At 42.0% G+C, this 18,507-nt stretch overlaps 2 protein-coding genes across 3 annotated transcripts in view; one reads left to right on the forward strand and one right to left on the reverse strand.

Moving 5' to 3' along the window:
* Window positions 1–5,811, reverse strand: part of TRAPPC12 (trafficking protein particle complex subunit 12) — a 56,232-nt gene extending 50,421 nt beyond the window's left edge. The window contains exons 1-2 of the mRNA XM_005153224.3: window positions 5,739–5,811; window positions 3,983–5,199 (exon numbers count right to left, since the gene is read on the reverse strand). Of these exons, the coding sequence (XP_005153281.2) occupies window positions 3,983–5,194 (1,212 nt within the window). The 5' untranslated portion in view covers window positions 5,195–5,199; window positions 5,739–5,811. The remainder of the gene's footprint in view (window positions 1–3,982; window positions 5,200–5,738) is intronic.
* A 27-nt stretch (window positions 5,812–5,838) lies between these two features.
* EIPR1 (EARP complex and GARP complex interacting protein 1) overlaps window positions 5,839–18,507 on the forward strand; it is a 79,228-nt gene continuing 66,559 nt past the window's right edge. The window contains exons 1-2 of one of the 2 annotated variants that reach the window (XM_031052611.2): window positions 5,839–5,962; window positions 17,179–17,262. In XM_031052611.2, coding sequence (XP_030908471.2) covers window positions 5,921–5,962; window positions 17,179–17,262 — 126 coding nt within the window. In that variant the 5' untranslated portion in view covers window positions 5,839–5,920. Of the gene's footprint in view, window positions 5,963–17,178; window positions 17,263–17,560; window positions 17,648–18,507 lie in introns of those variants that run through there. The other variant, XM_031052612.2, reaches the window with a different exon arrangement.

Raw genomic sequence — 18,507 nt, forward strand, 5'->3', positions numbered from 1 at the left:
TAGATTTACTCCACATTATTTGCTATATTCTTTTTTTTTCAATGTTTAGGTTTCTGTTTGCATAGAAACATTCAGGCTTATTTGTTTCTCATTATTAGCTTTAAAGATCTCACAAAATACTCCTCAAAGATGTAAAAAACAGTAAGTTTTATGTGCTTTCAAATGGATATTAATGTTGAAAGGTGTAACCTACTGATGGAAGATAAACATGCACATTATCAGCCTGAAGTAGCCACCAAAAAAACTTTGAGAGACTGTAAACCCAAGTGAACAGCATATTTTAACATGTATGCTTAAGTTCAAAAGAATTAACTAGAGGAATCATCGCCTTGGAGAAATCAGGTTACCTGAGCTCAATAACTTCAGACTTGAGACTAGTTGAGACACAGATGTTTCAACAGATTTCTAAAGACAGACAAGATTAATTCTAGATTTTACAATATGAAGCAGCTAAGAGGAAGAGTGTCCAAATCCAGGTTCTATCCCAGCTTTGCTAGCAACAAACTGAGTAACTGATATGATGCCCCCTGTGCCTAAACTTCCCCTTCTAATCGTTGTTCAATCATCCATTTCTGTGCCCTCCCATCTGTTGGCTGACATCCTTATGGTTCTGTGTACTAGAAATTTTCAACAGATAATAAAGAAATGTAAACAGCTACTGAAAAACTGCAGATATTACTGTCTACACACCCTTCAGGCACCATGTCTGCCAATACAGAGTGAAGGACAGGGTATAGGGGGTGTGTGTCCCCTATTCTTGCTGGGACTATACACATTACTATATACAAGAGAACCCCTTATGGTGTTAGAAGTCACCACATGCCAAAAGCACGTAACAAAAATTACTTCTGTAGGATTTTCCCCAGTCTTATATTTTTATGCATTTTTAATCTAGAAAATAAATTTAAAAATCTATTAATAAAAATATTAACACTAATAGACAAATTTTAGATCATTATTGCTTTTGTAAGCCAAAAGGTCCTCTTCCTTTTAGCTACCACTCACCAGAGAAACCTCTGCACTCCTCACCATCCTCTCTACAATTTGTTTTAATTCCATACCTTTTCAGACCTATGGTCACTAGAACAGCATGTAACATTTAACATGGCAAAGCAGAAAGTGACTATGCAAAAATGTAAACATACAATGGAATACTTGCAAAGATCCCTCTAAAGAAACACAAAAACATTAACACGAAGAACTGAGGTAGGAAGCTGTTTGCACAGAGAGCATGAAGCAAGCCACAAAGCCTTTTGCCTAAAACAAGGTGAGCTATATAAAATACAGTACAGCTTAGCAATGATAAAGATAATTGATATTAAATGTTTGCATTTTCCCCAAGGACAGTGATGGGAAATATGTTTGTATTTTCTGTCTAGTTTCTTGAGGAATGAGACTGCAAGTACTGTTTCATTACGTTGAAAATTTTTTATGCTGTCACTTATTCTATGAATAAAAAAAGATTTCCATCTTTTGAACAGAAGAGTCTGAAGGATTAAGAAAAGACAGCATGTGCAAAATGACATGAATTCAAAAGAATTTTTAATTCCCTCCCCCCTCAGTACTTTGGAGGGGGAAACATTACAAATGAATGCAGTGCAACAAAGGACATAGTGACAGCAGACAGTAACTGATGAAGTAAGGCATAATGGAAAGAGCATAGAAAGCAGTACTCCAACTTGTTTCCACACTCAGGGAGCATGGGTAGAGATAAGCTGTACCATATGCAATTCAAGATAGTTTAAAAAAAAGAATGCTTCTTGAATCATCAGCAAAAGGTAGCACACAGCTGAAACCAAGTACATTTAGTTTTTTTCTTGATGTGATTTATCCACTTAACTTTTAAGACAAGACACTTGTAATAGGAACAAACACTTTCTGAGTGAGTAGGGGGGAAAAAAAAGCACTGAGCTCTTCAACACATCATACAAAATTTCAGTCCTTCCCTGAGCACACTTACAGTTCACTGGAAATGCACTTTTCAACTAAAAAAAAACCAATCAAAACTAAAGTTTTAGTCTACTGCCTGCTGTCTGGTTTAACATCTTGCATTAACATTTGGCATTAGCAAACTGTTCATGACCATTGTTGGAAGCTGATTTAACACTGAAAACATGCCTCCTACAATGTTTTAGTTGACACTTCAAGTACTCTACAATTATAGTTTCAGCTAAATACACAATTTGCAGTACTAGAAGCATAATGAACAATGATACCAAACCAGGGGTTGGCAGGTCAGTCAAGGCATGTACTCAGGCCACTGAAAAGCAGTAACTGGAAGTGAGTAAAGTTGTATAAACATAAAGCACTTCAAAACTTGTCCTGCTGACATACCTATGGGACTGCTTATAAATTATAATCAATGAAGAAGGTAGCGGGAATGACCTTTAATTTTACTGATGGCTTTACATCAGGTCTTACTGTAGAAATATGGCAATGTCCATCACATTTCTTTTCAATTAGGCACTAAATGGTACATCTGCACATATGCACATGTCCAAATTCAGGGAATTTTCAGCAGAAACAAGCCTATAATCCTTGACTGGACTGAGGAAGGTGAGAAAGAAATACTGTAAAAAATGAGGCCTGCAATAGGAGGCCCTCATCCTTGGGGCCTGAAGAAGGAATCCTTCCTGCTGTCCAACTCTCACTGTCAGGAGAGATGTGCTATACACTCTTGAATTACTCATCGAGGTCTAAGGGAATTTTGGGAAGGTGGGAAGGAGTGGAGGAGTAAATTCATATTACAGTGTTTTCTTTCACTGGGCTAATTATTGGGCTCTGTGATAATGAAGAAATTTTTTAAGATCAAGCTAACACAAGAAGTAGCAGCAGCATGCATACGTCTAAAACTGGTATGTATTGCTTGTGACAGAAGCCTAAGGTTTGTCAGATAACGCAGATACAAATCTGGACCTCATTCACTCCAGAAACTTTTCGGATAGCTCCTGCAGATGCGGAAATTATTGCAGACTGCTCTCTGCTTGTATTTGACTACTGACTGATAATCTTTGCTATGCTACAATTAAGGATTAAAATATGCGAACACTCAACACTGTCTCTCCAGACAACAATTCTATTATCCAGAAAGACACGACATGAAGGAATAGGATTAGCCTATTTCACAAAAAGAAATCCAATATTGTGCCTTGCCTGAGCAGCCAGGATGAAATTTCTTCATGAGAAATACTGAACAGATCCAAGTAAAATTTCTCTAATTCTGGGAAAAAAACCCACCCCACTTTATGCCTTCTCACTAGTTAAGAACTGTGACTGAAGAGAAAGAAATGAGTTTCCACAACTATGTTTTTGCCTTCATGATGTCATCTGGAGTTTTCCCTTTAATTTGGGGGCTATCTTTTTCCAGTAGCTTGCTCCAGCAGTCAATCTTTCTTACAGCTTACACTTTCCACTGCTTAGGGAAAATAGAAGTGATGTAATTTCAGTCAGTGTTAATGTTATAGAGAACACTTGGAATATCAGTGAAAAATGTTATTTCCCACTTGGTTGCAACAGTGAATTCCACATGAAAACAAAGCTGCCTGCTTTCAGACTTTGTAGTACTGTATACTGATTTTATATATGTTCCAAATGTGAGAATTATCTTACTAATTAGGAGGACCAGAAACAAACTATTTAAAAGTACATCCAGCTTTGGATTTTATGGAAACTGTCAACACCGATTTTCAATGCACCCAACAAATTTCACTATGAATAAATCAGATCCGGTTTTAGCTCCTTCATGTATGAGTGGGCAGCAACACTGAATTTTCTAATAAGGACTGAAGCAATACACACAAGGTGACCATCAACCTCCCATGGCAGGGGGTTGGAATGAGATGATCTTAAGGTCCTTTCCAACCCCAAATATTCTATGATTCTCTGATCAATAACAGTATGAAGCTCTATGATATGCAGATTATTAGATAGTTCTTGTATTTCTAAAATATAATGATATACTAAGATACAGTATCAGTCTTACCTGAATGTTATCAAATTTTAATCCAGGCATGGTGAGATTTTCTTTGTCTATGAACACAGTGCTGTACTGTTGTGTGGCAACTGAAATTAGAACATTTCTAGTTTCCTCACTAGGAAGCCAAGCATCATTCCTTCTATCTAGTTCACTCATATTTAAGGCTGTGGCAAATGGGTCATCACTGCCAGCAAAAACAGCCTGGATCTGTGAGAATGGCTTGGGGGACTGAGTGGTTTCTAGAGATGATGGAGGATCACCTGCTTCAGGTCTCCTATTTTGCACAGAGAAAGTTGGGTTAGATGAAGCACACATACTGTCTCCACCATTAGAAAGAGAGGACATTTGTTCTGGAACTGAGGAGTTTGCATTAGGATTACTAACAGAAATAAAATTGGATGTGGTAAATGAATCAAAAAAATCAGAAGCTAACGTATTAGTGCTAACAGTATCACCAAAGAACTTGCTTAGACTAGGACTTGGTTGAACCACCTGCGGATTAGACTTTACTGGAGTCTCAATTATACTACTAAAACTGGGAGATTTTACCATCTGAGGCTCAAAACCATCAGGTAGAAACAACTGTGGCTGGTTATTAACATTGTTTGCTTGGCTGAAGATGGTACACACAGGGATAGGCTCAGCCTCAGAAGATGGTTTGTTAGTATTGGGTGATGATATTTGATCCTCAGGTTTGCTTTCATCAGTATTATTTGGTTTTGTTTCGACAGGAACATTGTTTTCCAACTTTGATTCCTCCTTCACCACTTCCTGAATTGATTCTTCCTTTAAAGAAGCCTGATCGTCGGTTCCAATCTCAGAGATGTCTCTGGGGGTTTCTTCATGCTCAGTTTCACTCTCATTACTTAAAAACTCTTCTTTATCCACTTCTGCTTGTGTTTTTTTATTATCTTTAGCTTCTATTTGTTCTACAATCTCCTGTAGACAACCAAGATCACCTGTGTCATCTTCACTGTTGTTTGGAGAATCTGAAATAATGACACTCTCCATCATCTGTTCATTAAGTTTATCCACAAAATTATTCGAGTCTTCTGACACAGTTTCATTCCCTTCAGACTCAAATTCATCCCCACCAAGATCAATGGTTTCCTCGTGAAAGAGAATTTCTTCCCGAGTTTTCTGTTGACCTAGGTCTCTGCTGTCATCTTGATCTGAGATGCTCTTTGCATCCTTACGATTACTTTCTTTATCCTCCATGGTAGCTGAAGAGGGGGAAATGCCCACCAAAACCAGTGTTAGTTTTACTACTGAGGTGCTGCTCAGGTACCAACCTGAAATTCGTAAGTATCATGCAAATCCTTAAATCCTGCTTTTAAAATACAGTAATTTCACTAATTGACACCTATCTAGAGAATTGATTCTGAAAAACACTTTATCTTTTTTCTTTCTGCAAGTCGCAAAAATATTGGAAAAGCACGGAACGATATCCGCTTTTCCGTCCGCACAGACTAGCTCGGTCCCCATTCAGGAAAAGAAATGAGGGGGCTCACGGCAGTCACCAGGGCAGGCGCCGCGCCCATGGGCAGCGCTGCCTTTTCCCGCACCGAGGACCCAGCTCCCGGAGCCCAGACCCACAGCCGCAGGGCCCCAGTCCTGACCGCCCCGCGGCAGGGTGGACGAGGCCTCCGCCCTGCGCAGACCCGGCCGCCCTCCCTCGGGGTTGGAACCCCAAGGCCACCTTAGTGTTCGCCCGTCCCTCAACCACCCCTAGGCCTACACAGGCATCCGGGCTCCCCCTCACCTTCGCGCCAGAGCGCCGACACCCCCACTCTGCCACCGCTCAGAGCGTCGCACCACACAGCGCCTGCGCCGTAGGCAGCATTGCGCATGCACCAAAGCACCTCCCGGAAGCGGCAAGCGACGGACAGCGCTAAGGGCCAGAAAGCCGGTGGGCAGCAGGGTGTGCCGTACCGTGGAGCTACGATGGAGGACGATGCGCCTGTGATTTACGGGCTGGAGTTCCAGGTGAGCACTGGAGGTGGACTGAAGGAGGGAGAGCAGGTTTTAGTCCTACCTCTGGGAAGGTAGTGGTTGCAGGCTGATTGTGTGCAGTGGGATTCGGGAGTGCTGGGGTGGACTGTGGGGCCCGTTAAGCAGGATGACCGGCGTGCCCTCTTTCCCCTGTGGGGGTGCCAATGGCACCGCTGGCTTTTGATAGTTCTCTGTACCTGCCCGTTACGTTGGAAATTTTAAAGGTGGCTGAGCAGAGGACAGGAGCTTGTCTGGGCTCTGAAACTCGCTGTTTCCAGGGCGGGTGCGCTAGTGTGGGTGCAGGGGCTGAGGGCCCAGGGGGTTTCTTTCGTAGTCGTGCCCAGCCTGGCTGAGGGGCTCCTGCTCTGCCACGAGTCCCTGGTGCGCCTCTGGAGGAGTGTTTGGCTCTGGGCTGTAGGAAACTAGCAGAAGTCTCAATGACGTTTTTGTACATGTTTATTCGTTTTCAGAAATAATAATAATAAAAAAAATGCTGCTGTGAGGCAAGGGCATGAAAACGTTTCTTATAAATTACCAATTTTGGTTGATTATACTCATCTGTAAAGCTGTTTGATGTCTGTGGGATCTCTTGCTGCAGGTTCCATTTCTGTGCATTTGTCTCATAGGACAAATTTGTCCATCATTCTGGTATTTATGGTTATAAGCAAAGGGGACAGTCAAACTCAAGAACTTCCTGACCATCTTCACAGAGGAACACAGGTCTCATGTTTAATAAAGTTTCTACAAGTTCTGGGAAAACAAACAGCTAGGTAGCTGAAGCATTGAGATCAGTCCTGATTTGTGATTCTTTCCCACAATAAGGGTTTTACTCGGCTTTTGCCTGTTTACATTGGCAACAGCTGGCTTGTCATTGTTTCTATTATAGCAGTAATAGGAGTTGCTGTGTTTCTTCTGTAGCTTACAGAGCCATGTTTTCATTCTACAGTAGTTGTGGTAATATAGATATGTACATATGCACTAATTTTTTGTTAGGCACCTTTACCAAAGTGCTCACAGAAAATAATACATGAAGGTTCTTTGTAACGGGTTTGGGTGTCTTTGCTTCTGAGTTGTGTGCTTTGTCATCCTGACTATACCAATAAATATCCTTAGAAAGTGGTATATTTGTTTGGATTTCTTCTTGTATAGGAGCTAGTGTGTAATATTAATTTGTATTAAACGCTGAATCTACTGAAGTCTGATAATATACTATTGTTTTGTAATTGGCTAGAGATGGCTGTAACTTACACTTTAAACTTGAAATATCTTTTTGCAGAATAGAACATACATCCTGTACTTAAAACTCATAGCTTCCTTCTAGTAGGTCATATGTAATAACTGTTCCAGAAATTTTGGAAAGCTAGTCTGTGTGTTGTATGGGGCCTTCATGGTCCTGTGTCCCCCACAACCTCAAATCGTACATCTCCTTCAGATCTCTTATCTTTTTGCAAAGCAGCTGGGCTTTCTGGTGGCAGCATAAGCAAAAAGACTCAGGAAGTGGGTTTAATCAGAGGGAATTGCAGTTAATACAGATCACTTAGAGAGAAAGTAAGGAAAGAAAAGGTGGTTATGACTAACTCAAAAGAAGCGTTGTGGTGAAGATTCTATTCCTTATGTCCATTAACTGCCAGTGTGGCTTTCAACCAAATTACATGTCAGTGCTTTATGAAAAAGGCTGTGACTTAAACCTAAAACTGGTCTGGCATTTCCAGTTTAAATATCCATGCCTAGTAAGAAAGATTATTATGTTTTTCAGGCCTGTTTTATTCTCTGTTGCTAGACCATAATGGCTAGCTACATCAGCACAACTGCTACTTCTTTCCAGTGTGTGTCAGAAGCACTGTATCTGAAAGCATTTCTTCAGATGAGTTTTTCAGCCCAGTTTGAAGAATTTTGTTTTTTTTTTTATTTATTTTTGTTTGTTTGTTTTGTCATTATTTCCAAATTTCACTTCAACTCTAAGATGAGCTTATTTAAAGTTGAGATTTGAAATTATAAAGTATTTAAAAGGAGGGAGGGATCTTCTCACTCTTGTTATAAATAAAAGTTGCATGTCACAAAACCATGACATCTAGAAACTACATAAGGAATTGCAGACTAAGAAGTTACACGATGTGGCAACTGACTGTATAGGTGAGGGGAGAACAGTGGATGTTGTCTACTTGGACTTCAGCAAGGCTTTGGACACTGTTTCCCATGATATCCTCATATGCAAGCTCAGGAAGTGCAGGGTCCTGTGTCTGGGGGGAAATAGCCCCCTGTACCTGTAAAGGCTGGGGCCAACCTCCTGGAATGTAGCTCTGTGGAGAGGGACCTGGGGGTCTTGACGGACAGCAAGCAGTCCATGAGCCAGCAATGTACCCATGTGGCCAAGAATGCCAGTAGTATACTGGGCTGTGTTAGGAAGAGCGTTGTCAGCAGGTAGAGGAGGGTGAGCCTCCCTCTCTGGTGAGGCCTCATGGGGAGTGCTGTGTCCAGTTCTGGGCTCCTCAGTATAAGAGAGACATGGAGCTACTAGAGCAAGTCCAGCAAAGGGCTAGAATGATTAAGGTCTGGAGCATCTCTCTTATGAGGAAAGGCTAAGGGAGCTGCTCCTGCTTGGCCCACAGAAGAGAAGTCTCAGGGGGGATCTGATCAATGGGAATAAGTATCTGAAGGGAGAGTGTCAAAAGGATGGGGCCAGGCTCTTCTCAGTGGTGACAGGATGAGAGGCAAGGGGCATAAACTAAAACAGAGGAAAATCTGAACATGAGGAACAACCTTACTGTGAGGGTGACTAAGCATTGGAATAAGTTGCCCAGAGACATTGTAGAGTCTCCTTCCCTGGAGATACTCAAGACCTGGCTGGAGAGTAATGTACTTGAGGTGACCCTGCTTGAACAGAGAGGTTGGATTAGATGATCCCCAGAGGTCCCTTCCAGCCTCAACCATTTTGTCATTTGGCCACTGCTGGAGAAAATGACAGACATCTTTGCACAGCTACATCTGATCCAATGTGGCTAGGTTTATAAGGACATAAATCTGATTCCTTCTAGGGTGCTGTGTATGAACTAACTTTCAATTGTTTATGTGCAATTCTGTTCATTTTTATGTGCAAATTTCTGTTAATTTTTACGTGCAAAATGTGTTCTATTGTATCCAGATAATTAAGGTAACTTAGAATAATTAACAAATACATATTTCTCTCTCTTTTTTTAATTAACTTTTCATAAAGAAAAAAGGTTTAGTGAAACAGGTTTGTCTTGCATAGAACCACTGCACCACTCACAGTTCTGGTGTGTGAGAATGTAAAGATACAAATCCTGAGCCCTTATACAACTATGTGTAAGTTACTTAGCATGTGTAACTGCTGTGCAAGGATTTTTACAAGTAACAGTGAGAAACAGTTTTGTTTTACTGGGACAGAGAGGTACAGCTGAACATCTAACAGCAAAGCAAGATTAAAACTAGTGATGAATTCTATTTTCTGTATGATTAGTTAAATTTTTGACGTGATTAGTTCCTCCTGTTTTACTAGATGGGTATATCTTTTTCGTTTTGTGCTGTTTAGAGCATTTGTATAACTCCCAACAATGTAGTTTTCTGGAGTGGGTTTTGTCTCTTTAGTATGTCTGTGAGCCATATGAAGATTGTAAAGACATACAAAATATGTGTGAATTTAAGAGAGGGTGATTCTTTCTGTGACTTTTTCACTTTAAAAGACAATAACCCACCATAGTGGGGTTTTCACTAGTAACTGTAGTGAAAATGATGAAATTACAGGGGCGTGGTGGATGAAAATGTGAGATGCTGCTTGAAGTTGGGACTGAGTGATGTGACTGCGGCTCATGATGGTGAATATGGGGCAACGGCGGTAGCTGCAGAACATTTCATTACTGGAAGGTTGTTCTTTTAAAAGGGATCTTGGTCAACTTCACTAATATCCTGAATTATGGAATGTGGTAAATGGAGTTCTAGAGGTATCTCTAAGTGCCATTTGTTGTCAGTGTATGCGCTTCTTACTTGTCCGGTGTAGAGCTGATCTATGTTTATTATCTAACCTGGAGCACCAGGTATGTTTACCCTGCATTGAATAGGCTTTTGTTTTCAGGGATTCACAATTTTTCTCATCCTGTTCTTTGATTGGCTAAATAGGGATGTTTTGGGTATGTGAATAAGCACTACTGAATGTCTCAAAATTCCTTAGTTTAAGGCTGTCTGGGTGATGCTAGTATACCTGGAAATGAGCTGCGTGGAGGGGTACTTTCTGGGATAGGTATTTGGCTCAGTTGCAATACCAACTGTGATTCTTATGGGGACAGCCTACATCTTCCTTGTTTAAAAACCTGCAGAATCTAGCCAGCATCATGCGGGGAAGGAGTAACATTGCCTGTGCCAGAGAGTGGTAATTATGAAGCATATGTTTGGCACCTTTGATGGATTTTGGGGATACCACAGAACTGAGCTGAATTTCAGCATGGTGGATACTCCTACTGCATGTTACATATCAAAAGTGCATAGACTTGCAAGGGAGACCCATAATGAGGAGGAGGGAAGGACAGTAGAAAGCTGGCTGCTGGACAGCAGGGCTGTACTACACAAGGGCAACTCCAGCTGCACCCTGAGATAATGTAGTCTTAAAAATGTGCAGTAATGCTTTGTCAGAGCTCTTGTACTGCATTGTGGTCCTGTTGTGCTTCTTGGACAAGCAATACTTGGCTCATATTGTATTGTCAGTTAGTTATTAACAGGTTTTATGAGTCTGAATAAAGACTATTGATTTTTAGGACTTTCTTGCCTGTGTTCAAGAGTAAGGTGAAACTTAATTTCCGTAAAGCCAAATGTGATTTCTTAGGATGAGATTCTTAAAGCAGTGCAAAATACCAACTGAAATGGATTGGTCAGAGGTCTTACACAATGTGTGTATATGTATAATATTGGTGTGTATTGAGAATAGCTCAATTGACTTTCCTTTGATGGAGTAGAAGGTAGGTGTAGATTTATTAGGAGTGTGGAAAGGGGACTTCTTAGGGAGATGTGTGTCACTTGGCTGTACCCAGGGAAACCTGTGTTGCCTTTCAGGCTCAGCTGTGTTCCCAGTATGGGAATGGAGCAGGTGCTTGGCCTATAACTTTCTGTTGGCCGTCCTGTTTTCTTTTCTGGAAGAGCTTTTGTGATCTCTGGTGGGGTGAGAGAGAATGTGGGATAGAACAGAATGTAGATAATAATTTTGATACAGCTTTATTGATAAAGCTTCAGATGATTTCTTTTTAAAATAGAATCAGTTCAAGAAACTGCATGGTAATGTCTTTGTGAAATTCCTGGGTTTTGTCTCAGTCCTCTTTCTTTTCAAAGATTATTAGACTCATGAGTGCCAATCCTGTATATTTTAATCCAGGCTGTCTATCCTCTTACTTGTTTTCCTATCTTCTTCTCTCTTCAGCACCTGTCTTGAGGGCAGGATTTCAGCTGGGATGACTTCTTGTGGAACTTCAGTCTAACATAGTTAGGTTTAAAGTTTTATTTGAACAAAAGTAGATAAGTGGCAAAACTCTCTTACCTAATCCCCCAAAGATCTTCATAATGCATGAAGTGGACTAGGTGGAAACTATATCTTTTAGGATCCTAAAGCAGTTGGCAAGATATTACTAATATTAGGTATGATACAAACTAATGACAATATGAAGATATAGTTATGTGAACTTGAAGGAACTACTAAAAGATGATTGTGTAACCGTTACAGTTCATGACAAATGAATGGGATTTCTAAGGATAATTGTGCTATGTAAGACTTTGTCCAAGTGTTCCTTATGTTGCTGGGAGGGTTTATGGTATCTGTCAGCCTTTGGAATAGGGTTAGAGCACTAAATACATCAGTGGTGGGAATTATTGTGCTGTGAAAGACTTGGGGAAAGCAGCTGTCTGAGAGCACCAAAGATCGCCTGGGCATGTGTGTTGCCAGCCTCTTCACTGGTAGGGTCACTGCAGCTTATTACAGTCACTGACAGCAGGTCTCCTGCTGTGGTGGAAGAAGCAAGGCTGTCCTAAGTAAAAATCAAAGTGTACCTACTTGAAAATTGAAACTATGCCAGAAGGCAAAAATAATATTCATGACATGAGCACTCTGGGCCTTCTCTAGCTTAGGGAAGACCTTGTATTTTGCCTCCAGAATAAGCCATCACCAAAGTAGCAGTATAATATTTCTGGTCTTTAGCATAAGTAGATGGTCAAATAACTTTAAATTCAGATCTGGGGACTGCAAGCCAGATACTGCCTCCTTCACATTTTGTATTGCAAGTTCACTGCTTGTTACTACAGATTGGTTGTATGAATTTCAAACGGTACATGGGTTTCAGAAATTCTTTGGATTTTATTAAATGCAGTAAAAATATTCAGATGTTGGGGTTATTGTATGATTTTGTTGTTCTTTTTTTTTTTTAATCATGCTTTTTGAAAGCAGCATGATAAGACCCACTCAAAAGGCTTTAAAAGGGGTGAACTCCCCTGGAGGTATCTTCTGCTTGAGTTAAACAAAAGAAGCTTGCCTGATTGAAAGATACATAGCTGTTTGTTTATTTCTGGTGTTTTCTTCAAAATAATTGAAAGCAGATCTGAAATGAAAAGGAGCTCTTGCCAAAGGACTGTGAATTCTGTTCAAGACAAAATAAAAGCTTTTTGCAGTCCTGGTGGACTTTAGTTGTTTCTGTCAATCAGAAACATTGTATAGGCTTGTTGCAGGTAAGTGCTGCATTAATAGGACAGTACAAATGAATCAGAACGGATTCACACTGATCTCTGACCCTCATTTGGGTATGTTCTGAACACAAACTGCTCCCTAAATCATGTTCTCTAGTCCTTTTTTTTCCATATAAATATTATGCTACTAGCGTCTACACAGTAAGCTCATTGTATTTTTTCTTTTTTTTTTTTAACTTTATATATACTCAATCTTAAATAAAATATTCATTGTCTAAATCACACATTTCAAAAGCCACATAGGACGTATCTGCTCTATAGGAGTTAAGGTCTTATTCTAAAAAATGAAATTGGTTCTTATTGTTACTGCCAGGCAGGGGCTTAGATTGCTTTGCCTTATTTAAGAAAAATCAAATCTCTTCAAGTTGCTATTCTAGAATTAAATTGTTTCAAATTTGTGTGTTGCGATACAGTGTATTTTTTTTATCAATATCAGAAAGATGCCTAGAAGCTTGGAAGGGAATATTTGAAATAAGTTTCAAGCAGGACTACATTGAAGCTACATGTTCCTGAACCCAGAATATAATCATTAACTGGCTGCGCAGTGGGATGGCAGTAAGAAATGCCATTCACCAGACCTGACTCCTTCTGAAATATTTGCTTGCAATACAGGCTTTAGTGCCTGAGGAAATATGAACTCCTTTATGTCAAACAGGATGTGAATTGCTAAGGCTTGTTTTTTCTGTTTTGACAAAAAATTCACATTGAACAGTAACATCAGGGTATCTTTTGCATGGGGAAGTAGTGGATGTTCTTCACAGTTTAGTTATGGTTATTAAAAGTGCCTTTGAGTGTTAACTTTTCTTCCCAGTTACTCAAAATTAGCTAAGAGAACCTCTACTAATGACTAGTGCAAACTAGCAATTGTGGTTTTAGTTCAAGCTATACTTAATTTCTCAATATCTTCTATGGCCCTTAACTGTTATGTTTTGCTTCTTCCAAGACTGGTTGGTACAAGTTGGAAAAGGTAAATAATAAATTATTTCTCCTGTCATTCAGACAGGTTTTATATTCAGGGGTCTGCAGAGGCAAAGAAGGAGTTCACTTTTTAACTTCCTTCTAAACTTGGTTCTTAATGGTGAGGAAAAGAATTCATTTTTATGCAGGCATCTTCAGTCTGAACAGTGTGAAAACTTCTGCAACAACAGTCTCTTTCCTTTATATTGTAGCAAACATATGTAAGAACTGTCCACTGTTCTGTGGAGTTTTTTTTCAGTTGATGAAGAATTAGTTTGGAAGTACTACTATAATACGGACATAATTAAACTGGAGGGAAGGGATGCCATCCTGTGGGACAGGCTAGAGAGGTGGGCCTGTGCTAAGCTCATGAAGTTCAACAAGGCCAAGTACAAGGTTCTACATCTTGGTCAGGGAAGTCCCAAACACAGCTACAGACTGGGCAGAGGATGTATTGAGACCAGGTCTGAGGTATTGCTTGATGAAAAGTTCAACATCAGCCAACAGTGTGCACATGCAGCCCAGAAAGCCAGTCGCATACTGGGCTGCGTCAGGAGTGTGGTCAGCAGATCGAGAGAGGTGATTCTCCCCCTCTACTCTTGTGAGATCCAGCCTGGAGTACTTCGTTCAGCTTTGGGGCCTGTGACATAAGAAGGACATGGACTTGCTTGAGTGAGTCCAGAGGAGGGCCATGAAGGTACTCAGAGGGCTGGAGCACATCTTCCGTGAAGACAGGTTGAGAGAATTGGGCTTTTTCAGCCTGGTGAAGAGAAGGGTCTAGCAGCCTTCTAGTACGTGCAGGGGCCTACAAGAAATCTGGAGAGGGACTTTGTACAAAGATATGTAGTGACAGGACAAAGGGGAATGGCTTTAAACTGACAGAGGGTAGTGTGATGGTTTAAACCAAGTCCACACACAGCTCGTTCACTTACTCCCCTCCTTTCCTCCCCCAGCTCCTGGAGAGTTAGGAAGGAGAATCCAAAGAATGTAGCTACCGACCCATAACTCACCCCACCCTGCCCGACCGAGCACCAACCGATACCTCCTTGCTCCCCCGACCCCTGGAGGAGCAGAGAGAAGCAGTAGCTGAGCAGTGGAAGCAGGCAGTGGGGAAGCCGAGTCCCGTGGCCATTCCCAACCCCGCGACAGCTGAGAGTATCCCCTGGAAGTCGCCCGCTGAGCCCCAGGAGGATGCAGGAGACCACGCAGCACTTCCCAGCAAGGCAGAGGAGGAAGATCCGGACTCGGGAGAAGAGAAGCTGATTATCCACCCCTTATTCCATACCATTCACATCATGCTCAGATCCCACATTTTCAATATACCATCACTCTTAAGTCCACCCTTTGATCATGAGTCAATCTGTATGTTGCATCTCTGGACTGATGGCCTGAAGTATCTGGGCCCACCAGGCTCAAGATCATTCACCATCCCCTTCAGCAGTTCTACAGCTTGCTGCTGGGGACTCCATACAGCTGCCTTCCATCTCCAATGCTTCCAAAGCACTGGAGTAGCCCAGTGGACCAGATACTCGCCCATACTGTCCCACATGCCCTGCCACTCATGACTGTCCAGCCTTGGGGACAGTCTCCTGGTGCTCCTATATCCTTGTTTAACCCTAGACAAGACCCAAACCTGACTCTGCTTAACTTCTGGGATCAGACAAAATGGTTGTGGGTAGAACACACTCTGTGTGTGTGCCACCATGCTGATCCCTATCACAATCAGCAGGCAGGTCCCAAAGGCACCCAAAAGCCATTCATAACCGTCAGAACTCTCAGCTGCTGCAGCTGCACTTGTCACTGAGGCTGATGTAGCTGCCGTGCTTGCCAGCTCTCCCACCACCAGCTTCTCTTCTCCCGAGTCCGGATCTTCCTCCTCTGCCTTGCTGGGAAGTGCTGTGTGGTCTCCTGCATCCTCCTGGGGCTCGGCGGGTACTTCTGGGGGATACTCTTGGCCGTCGCGGGGTTGGGAAGGGCTGCAGGACTCGGCTCTTCCGGCGCCTGCTCCCACTGCTCGGCTCCTGCCTCTTTCCACTCTTCTGCTGCCTGGTGCTGCTGCTCTGCTACTGCTGCTTGGCTCCCCGGGCCGCTCTCCCTGGCAGCCTCAGCCACTGGCGGCTCCCGGGGCCGCTCCTTCCCGGCTTGACGCAGCCTCACGCAGACGGAGGCGAGGACAAGGGCAAGGACGGTGAAGAGCAGCGGGACGGCCTGGTACAAGTCCAAGTCCACAGCCACGTCCATCCCCCCCTGCTGCCGGAGCCCCCCCATGTTACAAGTCATTGCCATAAAGTACAGTGACACAAAAACTTTAGCCCAAGCCCCATGATTGATAAACACAAATACATCTAATCCATACTCAAAGTACCTGGCAAAATCCTGAAACTGTGCGATCCAGAGAAAATACTCTGAGAGCCAATAAATCAGCATTGTGACAGGTGACTATAAATCCTGTCAGATCTGTTCTTATCTCAAACCCTCAGGCCCCACGTTGGGCACCAAAAAGAACTGTCGTGGTTTGCTCCCCCAACCCCTGGAGAGTTGGGAAGGAGAATCCAAAGAATTTAGCCCCACGGGTTGACATAAGAACGGTTTAACTGCTAAGGTATAACACAAATCATTACTGCTACTACTGCTACAAATAATAATGATAAAGCCAATAACAAGTGAAGAGAATACAACGTCTCACCAGCCACCGACCCATAACTTACCCCACCCTGCCCGACCGAGCACTGACCGATACCTCCTCCATCCCCCCAGAGCTCCAGCCCTTCCGGGTTCCTCCCTGTTACATCCTGGGTATGACGTGCTATGGTATGGAATACCTCTTTGGCTAGCCTGGGTCAGGTGTCCTGTCTCTCCTTCCTCCTGGCCTCCCCTCCTCCCTGGCAGAGCATGAGCTCAAAAAAGGCCTTGGACAAACCAAACATTTGAGCACTAACTCAAAACATACTTGCTATCAGCAACTGTTCCCAGCCCGAAAGTCAAAACACAGCACTGCACCAGCTACCAAGAAGGAGAAAAAATGACTGCTACTGCTCAAACCAGGACAGGTAGTTTTAGATGAGACATAAGGAAGAAATTCTTTATTATGAGGGTGGTGAGGCACTGGCACAGGTTACCCCAAGAAGCTGTGGCTGCCCCATCCCTGGCAGTGTTCAAGGCCAGGTTGGATGGGGCTTTGAGCAGCCTGGTGTAGTGTGAGGTGTCCCTGCCCATGGTAGGGGGTTTGGAACTGCGTGGTCTTTGAGGTTCCTTCCAACCCAAACAATTCTATGAATATCAAATATTACCACTCTTATAATGCATTTAGCACCTCTGTGTTCCATGTACATCACAAATCCGAGAAACTGCACAAAAAAATGTGTTAACCAAAATAGTTATAAAAGACACTAAGGTCTGCAGTGTGTATGAATGTCATGTTTTGCATGATATTTGATATATAAGCTTCAAGATTTTTTTTTTCTGAAATTAATGGATTGTATTAATTGGACTTTTCTAATGGCTTTCTTCTTCCCTAGGCACGAGCTTTAACACCTCAGACAGCAGAAACAGATGCAATAAGATTTTTGGTTGGAACACAGTCTCTTAGATATGATAATCAGGTAATTTTTCTGTCAAATGTCAGTTGTAATTTTTTTTCTTCTCTTTTTTTTTTTAATAACATTGTTCTAATATCATTCCTCTTCCTTCCACCCCCACCCCAGTCCCATTGAATTTGAACATTAAGATATAGTCAAGTTGAAGACTTCTGTAAATAGAATGTAAAGATATTGGTAAGAAATGTAAGTGAATGAAAACTGTGTATTTTTCTGAAGATTAAATGACTCTTCTAAATTGTCTGAGTAAATCAGATTGGTTTAGTAAAGAAACTGCCATATTTTTGTTATTTTAAATCTCTAGATTCTCTGGAGCTGTCTTTAAATCACAGAAGAGATGCAAAATAAAACAAAAGTCTTTAAGTCTTGATTGCTTCTAATGGGACTCCTGGTATGTGCACAGTTCTGTGTATGTGAAACTTCATAAACTGGATTTTTCATTATTAATTACTGGCAATCAACTATCCTTTCTGATACAAGTTTAACAATAATTTAAATGACTTTTGTGGCTCAGTTTCTGTTAGTCTGTTTCCTCTGCAGTTAAGAGTACAATACTTATAATTGTACAATTATTTTGATTTTTGTGACTAAATTTCAGTAAATGCCTTCACACAGAAGGAAGATTTTGAGGCCAGAGGAATTAAAAAGCTGTATTGAGAGCAGGTGGCAAGGCTTTGGTAGCAGGTGTGTTACAGTGGTTGCCTCCATGAGAAGAGGCCAGGGGCTGCCCATGCAGGTTCCGGTGAACCTGCCATGGAGCACAGCTGAGCCAGTCAGCCTGCTGGCAGCTTTATGAAAACAAGAAAGGATGAAATGCTGGAAGGAAAGAGGAGGAGGGAACAAAGACTGAAAACAGTGGAGGAATCAGAAGGGCTACACAGTGGAGCAGGTATCCACTGCAGCTTGGGGAACACCTGTGCCAGAGCAGGTGGGTGTTCCTGAAGGAACTGTGGTACATGTACTGACCATAACCACCACTGCCCTGCACTCTTCTGCACTGCTTTCAGGGGGTTGAAGTAGTCTGGAGTGAAGTTAAACCTAGGAAAGGTGGGAAAGATGGTGTTGGTTTAAGTGTTTTCTTTCCCACTACCAAATTAGTAAGTGGCTGAGTGGGAGCCAAGGCTAACACCCACCACAGAAGCCCCTAGAATGGATACAGTCACCTATTCTTCTGAAGATGCACAAAACAAATTTGGAACTATATATATGTATCTGCAAGTGTGAGTTGTCAATTCTCAATGAAGTTTTGAG

Source organism: Melopsittacus undulatus, chromosome 3, assembly GCF_012275295.1.
Source record: "Melopsittacus undulatus isolate bMelUnd1 chromosome 3, bMelUnd1.mat.Z, whole genome shotgun sequence".
Taxonomy (NCBI): domain Eukaryota; kingdom Metazoa; phylum Chordata; class Aves; order Psittaciformes; family Psittaculidae; genus Melopsittacus; species Melopsittacus undulatus.